Source organism: Jaculus jaculus, chromosome 6 (genome assembly GCF_020740685.1).
Source record: "Jaculus jaculus isolate mJacJac1 chromosome 6, mJacJac1.mat.Y.cur, whole genome shotgun sequence".
Lineage (NCBI taxonomy): Eukaryota > Metazoa > Chordata > Mammalia > Rodentia > Dipodidae > Jaculus > Jaculus jaculus.
This window is the reverse complement of record NC_059107.1, coordinates 1,180,465-1,197,314: the sequence shown is the minus strand read 5'-3', so window position 1 is coordinate 1,197,314 and position 16,850 is coordinate 1,180,465. Positions and strand designations below refer to the sequence as shown.

Sequence of the window (16,850 nt, the reverse complement as noted above, 5' to 3'; positions counted from 1 at the left end):
GAGGTGAGGGAGTTGATCCTACATGTGTTTGATGTGTGGTGGAATTGAGACAGAAGGAACAGACTGTGCAGAGAAGCTACAGTGGAGCACACCTAATGTACGCAAAGACCAACAAGAGGCCAGTGAAGCTAGAGTGGGAAGAGCCGAGGGAGATAGGGAGAGTGTCATGGTAGACATTTTGAGGTCTAGGCCATTGTAAGGAATCCCCTTGTTCTAAGGCAAGCCATAGAAAGATTTCCAGCAGAACAATGATCTCACTTGTCTTGTGGTTTAAGAGAAACACTGGTTTCTGGGCTGAGAACCTACTATAAGAGGTAAGAACAAAGAATCCTAGTTAGCAAAGGGAATCTGTCACAGAAGTTCATGAGAGAGATTGTATTGGGTAATAGGATGAAGACATGAGGTTGAAAACCAAGGCTGCATTGAAGAGCCAGAATATTTGCTGATAGGTAGATGTAAGACAGAGGAGTTGAGGACCACACCTGGATATTTGGTCTGAACACCTGAAGGGAGAACAAGCTCTCAAATGAGATAAGGAAGGTTATGGAAAGAGCAGATTGGAAGTAGAGAGCCAGTGGAATCAGGGTTCAATTTCGGACATAGACTCAGATATCTATTAACTATCCAAGTGGAACTGTGAAGTAGCCAGACACATACATGAGCCTGCAGTTCAAGAGAGGTGTGGTTCGAGTACAGGAATCTAGGCATCTATAAAGTGTACTTATAGGCATAAGACTGGAGATCACCAAGAAAATGAGTGTGTTGAGAGAAGAGGGCCAAGGAATGATCATGCAACACTCCAATAGGAAGAAGTAATCAGGCACAGAAAAGGGCAGGGGCATAGCTAGGATTGTAGGGCTGGCCTTTAGATTTTGCAACATACAATTTACTAGTGGCTTTAAGAAGGACAGTTTTAGTAGGGAGGTGGGGCACAAGCCTAATCAGAATGGAAGAATTGGAGGTGGCAAGTATAAATACCTTTATGGGGGGAGATGCTTGCGAAAGGAAGCAAAAAAAAACCCAGGCTGCTGTGGGAAAGTGGCATCAAAAGTTTCTTGTTGTATGATCAGTTTCTAAAGATAGACTATGTTGTAGAGCAGTTTAATGCACACTGAACAGTAGAAGATGTAGTGTTCCTATATATCCCCCCTTACAGAGTCTTGTTTTCCGTAGCCTACTAGAATCATGCATTCATTAAAGATTAATGAACCAAGAACAATATGGTTTATCTGTTGGTAAGAGCAAATTGTAAAAAGAGAGGAAATTTTGTATGAGATTATATTTGTCATGTTTTTAACTTAGAAGACATTGGTTACTTCTTATATTCTTGGGAATATTATGGAGTTCTTTATACATTTGTTTCTTTAAAGGTGATTAGGTACTCAGTTATCATTGCTTTGTAGAAATTCTGATTTACTAATTATGGAGGAATTTTGATAGTACTCATGTGCATGGTTGATCTCTTTTAACCCTCAGGTACTTGGTTATGGAATTAATGGATGCTAACTTGTGTCAGGTTATTCATATGGAGTTGGACCATGAAAGAATGTCCTACCTTCTTTACCAGATGCTCTGTGGTATTAAACATCTGCATTCAGCTGGTATAATTCATAGAGTAAGTAGTAGTATAATGATCTTATTTTTAAAATCATGATTATTTGGTTCTGAAAATCCTCAAGTTACAAAAGAAGTTAATATATTTATTTTTAACTTGGCAGTGTTGAAAATCCAAGTTAACTATGGGATCATGTTGTGTTCAAAATACTGTTCAGATCAGCACCTGATTAGCTCAAGACCCATGTGGTTCAGGCACTGTGGACACAAGAGGCAGATTGCTGCCACAGGGTTCCCATGTCCCAGGCGGGTGCTACAGAGGAATCTCTTTGCCTTTTTTAAACTCTTCACTCTGAAGTAACTTAAAACTTAAAGAAAAATTACAAGATGAGACAAAGAACTCCTCAGCACCATTTCCCAAGATTCATCCATTGTTAGTATTTTTTGCCATATGATGTTACCACTGCCAAGAAGTATAGTAGTCAGCCTCACGTTGCTGTGCTAAACCTCCAGACCAAACAGTTTATGGGAGGAAGAAGGGATTTATTTGGTTTACAGATCCAGGGGATATTCCATAATGGCAGAAGACGCTGGCCTGCTTTCACAAATCCAAGCAGAGAAAAAAACAGCCAACACAAGCAAGCACACTTAGGAACTCCAGGCAAAGCTCAAGCACTTTGCATATCTTAGACTGAAATTCAGATCTTCCCCCAGTAACAAACACCGTAGGGCTGGATCCCAGGGCCCCAGGATCCACCCAATGACACCTCCTCCAGCCAGGTAGTTGGAAATACAAGAAGCTTTAATGAAACTCCGAAATCTATTGGTGGGTACCCATTCAAACTACCACAGCAAGTAAAATTTAAAAGCCAAGAATAGGGCTGGAGAGAGGGCTTACTAGTTAAAGGTACTTGCTTGCAAAGCCTGACATCCCTGGTTCAGTTTCCCAGTACCCACATAAAGCCAGATGCACAAAATGGTGCATGTATATGGAGTTTGTTCTGGCACACCCATACTTACTTTCTCTCTCTCCCCACAAATAAATAAATAGTTTTTTAACTTTTTATTGACAGCTTCCATAAGTATAGACAGTAAACTATGATCATTCCCTCCACATTCCTGTTTTCCTCCACTCAAATCCAACCTCCATTGAATCCATTCTTCACTATAATTAATCTCTCTTCTATATTGATGTCATCATCTTTTCCTTCTATTATGAGTCTTGTGTAGACAGTGTCAGGCACTATGAGATCATGAATATCAAAGCCATTTTGTGTCTGGAAGATAGCGCTGTAAGCAGTACTACCCTTCTTTTGGCTCTTACATTCTTTCTGCCACCTCTTCTGCAATGGTCTCTGAGCATTGGAGGGTGTGATAGAGATATCCCAGTGCTGAACATTTCACTGTCACTTCTTCTCAGTACTGTGGTGACTTATGAGTCATCCCAGTTGTCAACCACAATCTGAAAAGATAAACTTCTCTAATCAAAAGTGGGAATAGCATTAATATATGGGTATACACATAAAAAAGTGTTTAAAGGGCAGTTTGGTAAACACAATATATGCATTTAGCTAAACAACAGCAGGTGTTACTTCCCTAGGACTCCTGACCTCCCTAGTCCTAGGCTTTTGACTAGGCTTTCAGTACCAGACATGTGGAATGGGCCTCCAGTTCAGTTAGAATGCCTTTGGTTTCTGCTATAAGAAACATGCCACTATTACACCAGTTGACTCATTTGGCCTGTCTGACTAATCTTAAGGCTTATACGGTACACTACTGTTAACACCATTGATGACTTCTCTCTCCCAAAAGGCTCCATGCAGGATATGTCTTTCTAGTGTTCTGACAGCTAGTCAACAGGAAGGAGGCTTCTAGCTCAGCTCAAGCTTGACTTCTCAGTGACTTACAGCAACAAGCATGTGGAGTCTTTAGCAGTAGGGTCTTACCATCTAGATCTGATGGGCAATCAAGAGCCTTGGCGATGATCAATAATTTGGGGGTTGTATCAGGGACCTCCTTAGCCAACGAACAACTCATTGGAAGGTATTCTACCTCTGACAATGAAATTTTTCTAATAACAACCTATGGCTTCTGGATACACCATTATCCATGTCCATAGGATACTTTGGCCCATTTATTCTCTCTCTCTCTCTCTCTCTCTCTTTTGAGGTAGCCCTGCTCTAGCCCAAGCTGACCTGGAATTCACTATGTAGTGTTGTCAGGGTGACCTCAATCTCACAGAAATCCTCCTACCTCTGCTTCCCCAAATTCTGGGATTAAAGGTATGCATCACCATGCCTGACTTCTCAATTTTTTAAAGCATATATATTATTGTCTAGCAAAGAAGTAGATTTCTATATGGTTTATTTATAGCATCTTAAATTTTGATTATGCCCCCTCCCATCCTTCCTTTATCTCTCCCCCTGATCCCACTTAGACCACTCCATCTATAGTAATCTGCCCCTCTAATTACATAGCTACAGTACCCTCCTTTCTCCTCCTACCCTTATAGCCCCTTTCTAGCTTCTTGGCCTTTACTATTGACTTTTACTCCAACTCAAATACCAATCTAAACATTTGTAGCTAGGATCCACATATGAGAGAGAACATGTGGCATTTAACTTTCTGGGCCTGGGTTACATTGCTTAGTATAATCCTTTCCAGATTCATCCATTTCCTTACAAATTACATAATTTCATTTTTCTTTACTGCTGAATAGAACTCCATTGTATAACTGTATCACATCTTCATTATCTGTTTATCAATTGAAGAGCATCTAGGCTGGTTCCATTTCCTAACTTTTGTGAATAGAGCAGCAACAAACATAGGTGAGCAAGTAGCTCTAAGGTAGTAACTAGTGTTCTTAAAGTATGTATAAGAAGTATGTAGCATACATCTTCAGGTTTGCTGAGAAGAACTTTCAAACCAGGCACAGTTATGGGGGGAAGGGATATTTATTGAAGCTTACAGATCCAGGGGAAGTTCCATAATGGCAGAAGAAGGCGGCCCCCTCTCAAAGGAACAAGCTAAGAGAGAAAAAAAGCCACACCACACAGCACACTTCAGGAACTCCAACTAGGCACACTTTGCATATCTTTAGATTGGAATTTCAAACCCACCACCACACTTTAAAAATCTGCCCAGTGATACCTTCTCCAGTCAAGTGGCTGTAGATCCAAACTACGAACTAATAAAATATTGAATATATTGGGGGAAATTACAGGCAGATCTGCATTGCTGGTAGAAATCACCCAACTAAGAGCAGCTTTTGAGAAAAAGAGGTTTATTTTGGCTTACAGGCTTGAGGGGAAGCTCCACAATGGCAGGGGAAAACGATGACATGAGCAGAGGGTGGACATCACCCCCTGACAACACAAGGTGGACAATAGCAACAGGAGAGTGTGCTAAACACTGGCAAGGGGAAACTGACTATAACACCCATAAGCCCGCCCCCAACAATAACACTGCCTCCAAGAGGCATTAATTCCTAAATCTCCATCAGCCGAAAACCTAGTATTCAGAACACCTAAACTTATGAGGGACATCTGAATCAAACCACCACATTCCACCCCTGGCCCCCATAAATTGATAACTATACATGATATAAAATGTAGTACCTTCATCCAACTTTAAAAGTTCCCATAGTTTTTATCAATTGCAATGATATTCACATATCCCCATAATTCAAGGTCCTTTAACTGAGCCATAATACCAAAAAAAAAAAAACCCAAAAAACAAAAAACCATAATGTCACAGAATAAACATTCACACTGCAAAAGATGACATTGGGCATAGCAAAGAAATACTCAAGCAATACAAAATTTAAACAAGGCAAACATCAAACTCTGTAGCTTCAAGTCCAACAACTCTAGCCAGTGACAAGTCTCCAATAATTCTAACCAGCAACAAGTCTCTGGAGTTCCAATTCCACCTCTCCAGCTAGGCTACACACAGTCCTGGAAAACTTCATCCAGGGCTGATAGCTTTCCTTAGCAGCCGTCTCATGGTACCAGCATCTCCACTGGGTCTCCACTGCAATCTATGGCTCATCCTCATGTCCCCATGGGGTCTTCATATAGGTATCCAGCAAACCTGCTTCACACTGCCCATGGCCATTTCCAAAACACAAGACCATGTTGCAAACTCGATGACCCTCTCTTTCCTTCATTTCTTATACTCCACAATACCAAGTAGAGTGCCAGTTTGTTACTCTGGGGAAAGGGGATCATAAAGCAGACTTTGAAGAATAGGTCACTCCTTGAACACTCAGCCTCCTTCAAAAGAGTCTACATTCTTCCTGTTGACCCAGTGCAAGTCATCTGGCCCAATCTCAAAGGTTTTAATTATTTCTCAATTGCAGCTGAACTGGGCAGCAGTTCACCCAAAGATTTTTTACTGTGCCATATCCTTTTGCTTACACTAGTTCATTCCTCCATACAACCCTGCACAACTTCTCAGGACACAGGCATAACAGCAAGCTTCTCACACAAACTGCTAGCTCAGTCCAAGTAAAGCTCTTTCTCACCCTCATAAGCCAAACCTCACAGTCCATAGTTCTTACCTGCATTCAGGTATTTCAACTCTGGCCAGAATAGTCCATCAAGCTGTACTTACAGCACTGCAAGGTGCCTCTTAGGCCAAGGTTTCAAATCCACATTCCTCTTGAAAATCATCTCCTTTAAAAGACCAGATCCACACAGTCAGGTGTCTAAAAGCAATCTCACTCCTTGGTACCACTTCACTGTTGCATTCTGATTGGCATCGCTGGTAGTAATCATCCAAGAGCAGCTTGTGGGAAAAGAGGTTTATTTTGGCTTACAGGCTCTAGGGGAAGCTCCATGATGGCAGGGGAAAACAATGGCATGAGCAGAGGGTGGACATCATCCCTGGCCAACACAAGGTGGACAATAGCAACAGAGTGTGTGCCAAACACTGGCAAGGGGACCCTGACTTTAATACCCATTAAGACCCCCCTCCAACAATAACACTGCCTCCAGGAGTCGTTAATTTCCAAATCTCCATCATCTGGGAACCTAGCATTCAGAACACGTAAGTTTATAGGGCACACCTGAATCAAACCACCATAGGGTCCATCTATTTTTAGCTATCTCAGGAACCTCCACGCTGATTTCCACAATGGCTGTTTACATTTCCACCAACAGTGTAGAAGGGTTCCTCTTTTTCCACATCCTCACCAGCATCATTTTTTCATGTTTTCTTTTTTTTTTAATTTTTATTAACGTTTTCCATGATTATAAAATATATCCCATGGTAATTCCCTCCCTCCCCACCCCCACACTTTCCCATTTGAAATTCCATTCTCCATCATATTACCTCCCCATTACAATCATTGTAATTACATATATACAATATCAACCTATTAAGTATCCTCCTCCCTTCCTTTCTCTACCCTTTATGTCTCCTTTTTACCTTACTGGCCTCTGCTACTAAGTATTTTCATTCTCACGCAGAAGCCCAATCATCTGTAGCTAGGATCCACATATAAGAGAGAACATGTGGCGCTTGGCTTTCTAGGCCTGGGTTACCTCACTTAGTATAATACTTTCCAGGTCCATCCATTTTTCTGCAAATTTCATAACTTCATTTTTCTTTACCGCTGAGTAGAACTCCATTATATAAATTTTCATGTTTTCTTCTTGATGATAGCCATTCTAATAGAAATGAGATGGAATCAAATCTCAAAGTACTTTTAAGTTGCATTTCCCTCATGCTATAAGGATGTAGAACATGTTTTTAGATGTTTATAGGCCACCTATATTTCTTCTTTGAGAACTATTCAATTCCATAACACATTTTTTATTGGGTTGTTTGATTTCTTATAATTTATTTTTTTGCATTCTTTATATATCCTGGATACTAAATCTCTGTCAGATATTTAGCTGGCAAATATTTTCTCCCATTCTGTCGGTTGCCTCTTTTCTATTCAGTGTCCATTGCTATACAAAAGCTTTTTAAGTTCATGAGGTCCCAGTGGTTGATTAGTGGTTTTACTTCCTGAGCAACTGGGTTTGTATTCAGAAAGTCATTGCCTATGTCAATATGTCGAAGTCTTTTCCCGAGTTTTTCCTCTAGCAGTTTTAGAGTTTCAGGTCTCATATCGATGTCTTTAATCCACTTGTACTAGATTCTTGTGCATGGAGAGAGATGAAGATGCATTTTTCATTTTCTATATATAGATATCCAGTTTTTGCACCATTTGTTGGGGAGGCTTTCATTTTTCCAGTGAATATTTTTGGCACTTTTCTTTCAAAAATCAGATAGCTTAGCTGGATATGGTGGCACACGCTTTTAATCCCATTGGTAGGCAGAGGTGGGAGGATCACTGTGAGTTTGAGGCCAACCTGAGGCTACCTAGTAAATGCCTGGATACCCTGGGCTAGAGTGAGACCCTACTCAAAAAAAAAAAAAAAAAATCAGATGGTTGTAGCTACCTGGGTTTATATCTGGATCCTCTGGTCTGTTCCACTGATCCATGTGTCCATTTTTGTGCCAGTACCATGCTGTTTTTGTTACTACATCTCTGTAATATATCTTAAAATTAGGTATGGTGGTACTGCCAGCCTCAGTTTTGTTGCTTAGAATTGTTTTTGCTGTTCAATGTCTTTTGTGTTTCCAAATGAATTTAAGGATTGTTTTTTCTATTTTGACAAAGAATGCTATTGGAATTTTGATGGCAGTTGAATTAAATGTGTTTTTGTTTTGGGTAAGTATTACATTTGCATAATATTGATTCATTTAATCCATGAACATGGGATGTCTTTCCATTTCTTAGTGTCTTCTGTAATTTCTTTCTTGATTGTTTTAAAGTTTTCATTATAGAAATCTTTCATGGTCTTAGTTAGGATTATTCCAACATACTTTTTTTTTGAGGCAATTTGTGAATGGGAGTGTTCCCCTGATTTCATCCTCAGCATGTCTGTTGGTGGTATATAGGAAGGCTACGGCTTTCTGTGTATTAATTTTGTATCCTGCTACTTTACTGAAAGTGTTTATCAGGTCTGACAGTTTTCTGGTAGAGTTTTTAAGGCCCTTATGCACAGAATACTATCTTCTGCAAATGATGATAATTTGATCTCTTCCTTTCCAATTTGTATCTCTTTTATTTGTGTCTCTTGTCTTGTTTTTTTTTTTTTTTTTTTTTGGTTGTTCTTTGGTTGGTTGGTTGGTTTTTCAAGGTATGGTCTCACTCTAGCTTGGGAATTCACTATGTAGTCTCAGGGCGGCCTCAAACTCAGTGGCGATACTCCTACCTCTGCTTCCCAAGTGATGGGATTAAAGGCATGAGCCACCACACCCAGCTTCTTATCTTATTGTTAATAGCTAAGAATGCCAGTACTATACTAAATAAAAGTGGGGACAGTGGACACCCTTGTCTTGTTCCTGATTTTAGTGTTAATGCTTCCCGTTTTTCCCCATTTAGTATAATGTTGGCTATAGATCTGTCTGTTGTTAAGGCATGTTCTTAAGATTTTCTGAATTTCATTGGTATCTATTGTAATGATGCCTTTCTCATCTCTAATTTTACTTTATTTTATTTTAAATTTAATTTATTTTTATTTATTTGTTAGAGAGAGAAAGAGGCAGAGAGAGAATGGGTGTGCCAGGGCCTCTAGCTGAGGCAAGCAAACTCCAGATGCATGTGCCACCATATGCATCTGGCTTACATTAGTCCTGGGGAATCTAACCTGGGTCCTTAGGCTTCGTAGGCAAGTGCCTTTACCATTAAGCCATCTCTCCAGCCCTCATCTCTAATTTCAGTAATTTGTGTCTCTTCTCTGTTTTGGTTAGATTTGCTAAGAGTTTATCAATCTTGTTTATCCTTTCAAAGAACCAACTCTTTGTTTCATTAATTATTTTTTTAATTTTGTTGTTTAATTTTATTTATTTATTTGAGAGTGACAGAAGAGCGGGAAAGAGGCAGAGAGAGACAGAATAGGCATGCCAGGGCTTCCAGCCATTGCAAACAAACTCCAGATGCATGTGCCCCCTTATACATCTGGATTACGTGGGATCTGGGGAATTAAGCCTCAAACCGAGGTCCTCAGGCTTCACAGGCAAGTGCTTAACCACTAAGCTACTCATTGATTCTTTGTATTGTATTTTTGGGTTTCTAGTTCATTAATTTATGTCCTGATCTTTGCATCTACTGATTTTTATATCCTTCTTGATTTCTTCAATGACACATTCACCATTCAATAGTGTACTTTTTAGTTTCCATGAACTTGTGTATGTTCTACAGTCTTTCTTGATATTGACTTGTACTTTAATCCCATCGTGATCAGATAGAATACAAGGAATTATTTTAGTTTTCCTGTATTTGTTAAGATTTGCTTTGTGTCCTAATATATGGTCTATTTTAGAGAATGTTCCATGTTCTGCTGAAAAAAATGTGTATTCTGTGGCATTTGGATGGAATGATCTGTTAGATCCATTTGTTCTAAGATGTCATTTAATGTGGATGCTTCTCTGTTTATTTTTTTGCTGGGATGACCTGTCAATTGATGAGAGTGGGGAATTGAAGTCACCTACTACAGTTGTACTTGGTGTTCTCTGTGACCTTAAGTCTAGTAGTGTTTGTTTAATAAACTTGGGAGCATGCATGTTTGATGTGCATATGTTTAAAATTATTATGTCTTCTGTTAAAATTTTCCTTTAATCAATATAAAGTGACCTTCTTTATCTTTCCTAACTAATGTTGGCTTGAAGTCTATCTGTCAGATATTAGGAGAGCAACACCTGCTTATTTCCTAAGCCCATTGGCTTGAAATACTATTTCCCATCCTTTTACCCTAAGGTAATGTCTGTCTTTTATGGAGAAGTGAGTTTCTTAGAAGCAACAAGCAGAATGATCCTGCTTTTTAATTCAGTCTGCAAGCCTGTGTCTTTTGGTTAGGGCATTGAGGCTATTGATGTTAAGAGTTATTATTGAAAAGTGTGTATTTGTTCTTGCCATTCTTATTGCTTTTGTAGTGCTTCCCATTTTTCCTCTCTGTGTATTAACTATTTTTATTTTTATTTTTCCTATGGTATCATGTATGTGCCTTTCTCTTCAGTCAAAAGGATCCTTTCAAGTATTTTCTATAGAGCTGCCTTAGTGGTCATGCATTCCTTTATCCTGTTTTTGGCATGAAAATTTTCATTTCTCCTTCAATTATGATGGATAGCTTTACTGGATATAGTGATCTTAGTTGACAGTTGCTGTTTTTCAGAACTTGAAATATATCATTCCAAGCCCTCTGGCTTTTTAAAGTTTGTGTTGAATAATCTGCTATTATGCTAATGGGCTTGCCTTTATAGGTGACTTGATGCTTCTGTTTTAGTGCTTTCAGTATATTTTCTTTGGTTTATGTGTTTAGTAGTATAATTATAATATGGTGAGAGAGGTACTTTTCTTTTTTTGATGTTTTTTAAATATTTTATTATTTATTAGAGAGAGAGAACAGGCAGATAGAGAGAGTGAATGAGCACACCAGGACCTCCAGCCACTGAAAATGAACTCCAGACATATGCACCACCTTGTACATCTGGCTTACGTGGGTACTGGGGAATCAAACCTGAGTCCTTGGGCTTCTCAGGCAGGTGTCTTAACTGCTTAACCATCTCTCCAGCCCAAGTACTTTTCTGGCCTTGTCTATTTGGTGTTCTTAATGTCCAGAAGTTCACTCATACCTTTTCTGAGTATCATGGTCCAAATTGTCCTGCCTTGGGCAGGTCTCTGAGGTTGACACTTACCACTTCTCATTCCCTTTAGGGCATGTGGTTTCCACAATGAGGCTGGACCTGCTAGAGGTTTGTTAGAAGCCCTGTGGGAAGACAGTGTGGGTACAAGTCAGAAGAGCAGTACAGGCCTGTACTTGGACAAGGGAGGGAGGAAGGAAGGTCAAAGAGGCTCTCAGAAAGCATTGGCTCAGCCATGGTAGTCCTCAAGTCACCTAACAGTAGGCTGTGGAGTCTCCCAGAAGTAGACCTGACTCACTCCTTCTGCTGCTCAGTCAGTAGCTTAGAGTCACCATGGAGATGCACAGATTGGTAGGTTCAGAAAGTAGTAGCTGAGGTCTTCTTTACTTGTATATCCATAGAGGGAGACCACTTGCTTCATTTCCATGGTCCTCATAGCTCTGTTCTCCACTTGCTTTGAGGGGCAGCTTTCCTCTGGTTAACATGGTCCCCTCTTTCTCAGGTTAGTATAAGTTGATGTAAGTTACCTTCTTGTTGCTAGGACAAAACACCCAACCAGAAACAACTTATGGGAAGAAAGGATTTATTTCAGCTCATAGTTTCAAGGGGAAGTTTCATCACGCTGTGGAAAGCATGGCAGAGCAGAAAGCTGACTCACATTGTCACAATTTAGGGAGGAGCAAACAAGAATGAGGTAGTACCCAGTAGGGTTGTACTAATAAACCTCTGCTCCCCAGTGACACACTCCTTCATAAGGGTCTACTAGCTAAGGATTGAGTATAAGGCTTCATCACAAGCTCATGAGGTCATGGAGACATTTCATGTTCAAATCACTGCATGTCAGTGTCACATGATTTCATTCTCTTCCTTTCCCCTTATTTTCTCAACTACCAACTTGACAGGTACCTGTGGCTTATTTGATATGTGACCCAAACTTTCACTTGGGCCCTGAGGCTTATCCAGTGGACATCTCCCCACCCCTGATTGTATGGCTGGATCTGAGATACTTGGCAGCTGGAGTAACCCCCATATAGGTTCTTTGACCTGCTTCACAAGGACAGAGGTCCCCTCATGTCTCAGCCTAATTTGCTCATCCAGTCCTTGAAGATGCCACATATTCTGGAGAAGACTGTAAACTACCACATGACTAACCATCCACAAGTCCTGCTCACAGTGACTGCTGGATTTGTATAGGTGCTAAAGCAGATTAATGAGGCCTTGGGTCTGTGTGTTGAATGGACAAATGCATTCTACCATGCTGACTGTAAAAGCGAAGCTTTCACATTCATGTGAGATGGATAACAATACCCTCTTTCAGTTTTTCCAGGTCTGTGTTAATCCTTCACCTCCATCATAATATGATGTGAAGAGATCTGAATGAGATTCCACCAACTGGCCCCTCACCAAATTCTCCCCATTGGAGGAGGGTTGGTGATGCCTCAGGTCTGCTTCAGCATCCACTAGAATTTATATCCATTCATCCTGAAGATATCTGGTCATTCTCCTTTCCAGTGTTCAGCCACCTGTGCTAATGTCCCCTGTGGAAAAGGAGCAGACATTTGTCATAATGTGTCAGATCCTGCCTCCTCAGTCTGTGGGTCTGGATCTGGGATTTTAGCAAGCAGTAGTGGTGGTTGGCTGCCTAACACCTTGCTCTTCTGTTCTTGCCTTCTTATTCTGGGATGTGGCTATTGCTTCCTTGTGACTGCCATGCTTTAGTAGTCATCTTAACAGCCCTCTGTGGGGCAGATGTCGGAGTCCTCAAGTCACCTGATAGTGGTTAGGTTTTGGAATGTTTGACTGTAGATATGAAGCTGATTGGAGAAAGCATGTGGGCATCAGAAAAGCTCTCAGGAACCTCTGTGCCCTCTTTACCCCCTTCGTTCTATGGCAAACATCAGCTGCCTTGCACAGTCTTGCTGGTAATGCCTTGCCTTGTGCACCACATGTGAGGACAGCTGTATATACAGACATCCCAGACCTGTATTTAATGCTAGTTTTCCAGCAGGTGGCAGTAGAGGGTAAAGTTGTTCCTACAAAATTGGTCTGTACCTACAGCTTTCTGGTAGGTATATGTGTCCTGTCATGGCCTGGTATGTTTTCGAATGCACTTGGGCTCCTTGAGCTGGCAGGTGAAAGTGGATTCCATGGCTTCCTGCTGTTTGTGTGTGTTTGGGAACCTGCATTGCTGAGGCCGTCTTTGTTCATGTGGCTGTGTTGTTAATTCTAGACCAGCCTAGATATCAGGGACTATGGGGTTGTGAGGTACTATTGACCCTCAAGATCCTTGGGTTCTGCATATGTGGATTTGACTACATATCACAAAATATTTAGAAAACAGGGCTGGAGAGATGGCGTAGCGGTTAAGCGCTTGCCTGTGAAGCCTACGGACCCCGGTTCGAGGCTCGGTTCCCCAGGTCCCACGTTAGCCAGATGCACAAGGGGGCGCACGCGTCTGGAGTTCGTTTGCAGTGGCTGGAGGCCCTGGCGTGCCCATTCTCTCTCTCTCCCTCTATCTGTCTTTCTCTCTGTGTCTGTCGCTCTCAAATAAATAAATAAAAAATTTAAAAAAAAAATTTAGAAAACATATCATAAACTACTCAGAAAACAAAAACTTGATCTTGGAACCAGGTATGGTGGTGCACGCCTTTAATCCCAGCACTTGGGAGGCAGAGATAGGAGGATTGTCAAGAGTTCAAGGCCACCCTGAGACTACATAGTGAGTTCCAGGTCAGCCTGAGCTAGAGTGAGACCCTACCTCGAAGAAACAAAAAAAAGGGGGGGAATCTTGGAGCTGGAGAGGTGTCTCAACAATTAAGGCACTGCTGGGTTCAACTCTCTAATACCCACATAAAGCCACATGCACAGAGTGGCATATGAATCTGAAATTCATTTGCAGTGGCAAGAGGCCTTGTTGCACCCATATACTGTCTTTCTCAAATAAACAGATAAAATTTTATAATTGGATCTGTACGAAACACTTACAAACTTTTTTTTTTTAATTATTTATTTATTTATTTGAGAGTGACAGACACAGAGAGAAAGACAGATAGAGGGAGAGAGAGAGAATGGGCGCGCCAGGGCTTCCAGCCTCTGCAAACGAACTCCAGATGCGTGCGCCCCCTTGTGCATCTGGCTAACGTGGGACCTGGGGAACCGAGCCTCGAACCGGGGTCCTTAGGCTTCACAGGCAAGCGCTTAACTGCTAAGCCATCTCTCCAGCCCACTTACAAACTTTTTTAATTGCCCCCTAAACAATACAATGTATCTATTTTCTCTTTTTTTTTTTTTTACATTACCTGCATGTGTATATATATATATGCTTGTATATGTGTTGTGCACATGTACGTGCATGTGTGTGGAGGCCAGAGGTTGATGTTAGGTGTCTTCTTCAATCACTATCCACCTTATTCTTTGGGACAAGGTTTCTCACTGAACCCTGATTCTACCACTTAGGCTAGACTAGCCAACCATCCAGCCCCAGGCTTCCTCCTGCTATGATATTGCAGGCACATGCTGCTGTCCCTGACATTTTACATGCATGCTGGGTTCCCATATATGGTCTTCATGCTTGCATGACTGAGCCATTTCTCCGACTCATAATAACTATTTTAATAGCATTTACATTGTTTTAGGTATTTAAGTCATATAGAGATGATTTTAAATATGCGAGAGGCTAAGCATAAGTTAGATGCAAATACTATGCCATTATATATAAGGAACTTTTAGGCTAGCAGGTGTGCATTTGTGTGTGTGTGTGTGTGTGTGTGTGTGTGTGTGTGTGTATACACACACATACAGGCAGAGAGAGAGAGAATATCAGGCACATGTGCCACCTTGTGCATTTGGCTTTACTTGGGTACTAGGGAATCAAACCTAGATCCTTTGGCTTTGCAGGCAAGCACCTTAACCACTGAACCATCTCTCTAGCCCCACTAGCAGGTTTTATACAAAGAAGTAAATAGGGGTAAGAGTGAGTACCTGAATCATGACTTATTTTGAGATAGGGTCTCACAGATTCATTCCTACTTGCCTTGTTCAGTAGCCACTGATTCCACAGCCCCTCACCACTGCGAGACTGTATCTTGAGCATGCTTTTTGATCCATCTTGATAATTTAAACCACATCTTTTTCTAGGACTTGAAGCCTAGCAACATTGTAGTAAAATCAGACTGCACTCTTAAGATCCTTGACTTTGGTCTGGCCCGGACAGCCTGTACCAATTTTATGATGACGCCCTACGTGGTAACACGCTATTATCGGGCCCCAGAAGTCATCCTTGGCATGGGCTACAAAGAGAATGGTGAGTATAGGCAGAGCTGCAAGAAACTAGCCCTGGTGGTCATCACTAGCTGTTTCTTTCCTTCAAATTATATGAAACATGGTTTGAGGACTGTGCCATATGGAGAGCATTATAACCTACAAATAAGAAGCCTTAAATTTGTATTCCTATTTGTTAAAATCCTCCATTTTTAAAATTAGCATTTTTGAACTTTTCTCAGTGAAAGTATAGTATCCTTAGAGAAGAATGTACATACTGGGTATTTGGCAGCCTGTGAGCTTATGCTCTGAGACACCCAGGTCCATGTGCTTCCAAAGAAAGTAGACAAAATTAGATTCCCTGACAGCTTGTGCCTGAGCCCATCCACCAGAGGTGGGATTTATATAGTTCTGCCTGTCATGTCTTAGGTGTGGGCTCTGGCTGGGCCCCATGCTGGATCCCACAGACAAGGGAAATGACCACACGACTGTGCTCAGGTGGGTCTTGCCAGGAGGCGTTCCCTTTTGAGCACTGCTGCCTTTCTGAGGTGGCAACTTAGAAAGTGATCATGCAGAAGACAGAGAGGAATTTTACAAGTTCCCCCTGATGAGTTGATGCTTAGTGGGTCTGTCTATGTTTGGGAGGGGCTTGAAGAAAAGAGGTGTGGGCTCTCTGGCTGGCTTTTAATCACATGGTGTTTGGTAGTGGACATCTGGTCTGTCGGGTGCATCATGGCAGAAATGGTCCTCCATAAAGTCCTGTTCCCAGGAAGAGACTGTATCCTTCACAGGGAGAGACCCAGCACTTGGCCATGCAGGCTTGGAGGTGGGGGAAATAGCCCTAAAAAGCTTTATGTCCATTGGAACTTCCTGTTTCTGGCTTTTTTATTTGTTTTTGTTTGTGTGTGTGTGTGTTTGTTTGTTTTTTAAGCTATAAAGTATTGAAATCTTTGGCACTAAAGCCCTCAAAGCTGCAAAGTGCTGGCTAAAATAGGAGTCAGCAATCATTTATACCATGTGAAAGACACCCTTAGCTAGCACTTACTTTTCCATATTTATCTTTTTTTCTCACTTTTTTTTTGTTCATGGCACTTCATAATTTTATCATTTCATTTTATTTTCAGTTGATATCTGGTCAGTGGGTTGCATCATGGGAGAGCTGGTGAAAGGTTGTGTGATATTCCAAGGCACTGACCGTATCCTTCCCCAGGACCTTGACTGACCGTGCTTTCCATACCAAGGGCAGCATGGTTATGCCTGCTTACTCAGGTGCTCGAAAGGAAATGTCGGGATCTAGACTGTGTTCTGAGGGATCTTTGTGATGTGTGTTAAGTTAG

General features: G+C 41.2%; 1 protein-coding gene across 6 annotated transcripts in view; it reads left to right on the top strand.

The window, feature by feature from the left end:
• Mapk9 (mitogen-activated protein kinase 9) overlaps nucleotides 1-16,850 on the top strand; it is a 54,649-nt gene that overhangs the window by 27,702 nt on the left and 10,097 nt on the right. For 5 of the 6 annotated variants that reach the window (XM_045152057.1, XM_045152058.1, XM_045152059.1 and 2 more), the window contains 3 exons: nucleotides 1,477-1,615; nucleotides 15,391-15,556; nucleotides 16,638-16,709. In XM_045152057.1, coding sequence (XP_045007992.1) covers nucleotides 1,477-1,615; nucleotides 15,391-15,556; nucleotides 16,638-16,709 — 377 coding nt within the window. Of the gene's footprint in view, nucleotides 1-1,476; nucleotides 1,616-15,390; nucleotides 15,557-16,219; nucleotides 16,292-16,637; nucleotides 16,710-16,850 lie in introns of all 6 variants that reach the window. The other variant, XM_004666606.2, reaches the window with a different exon arrangement.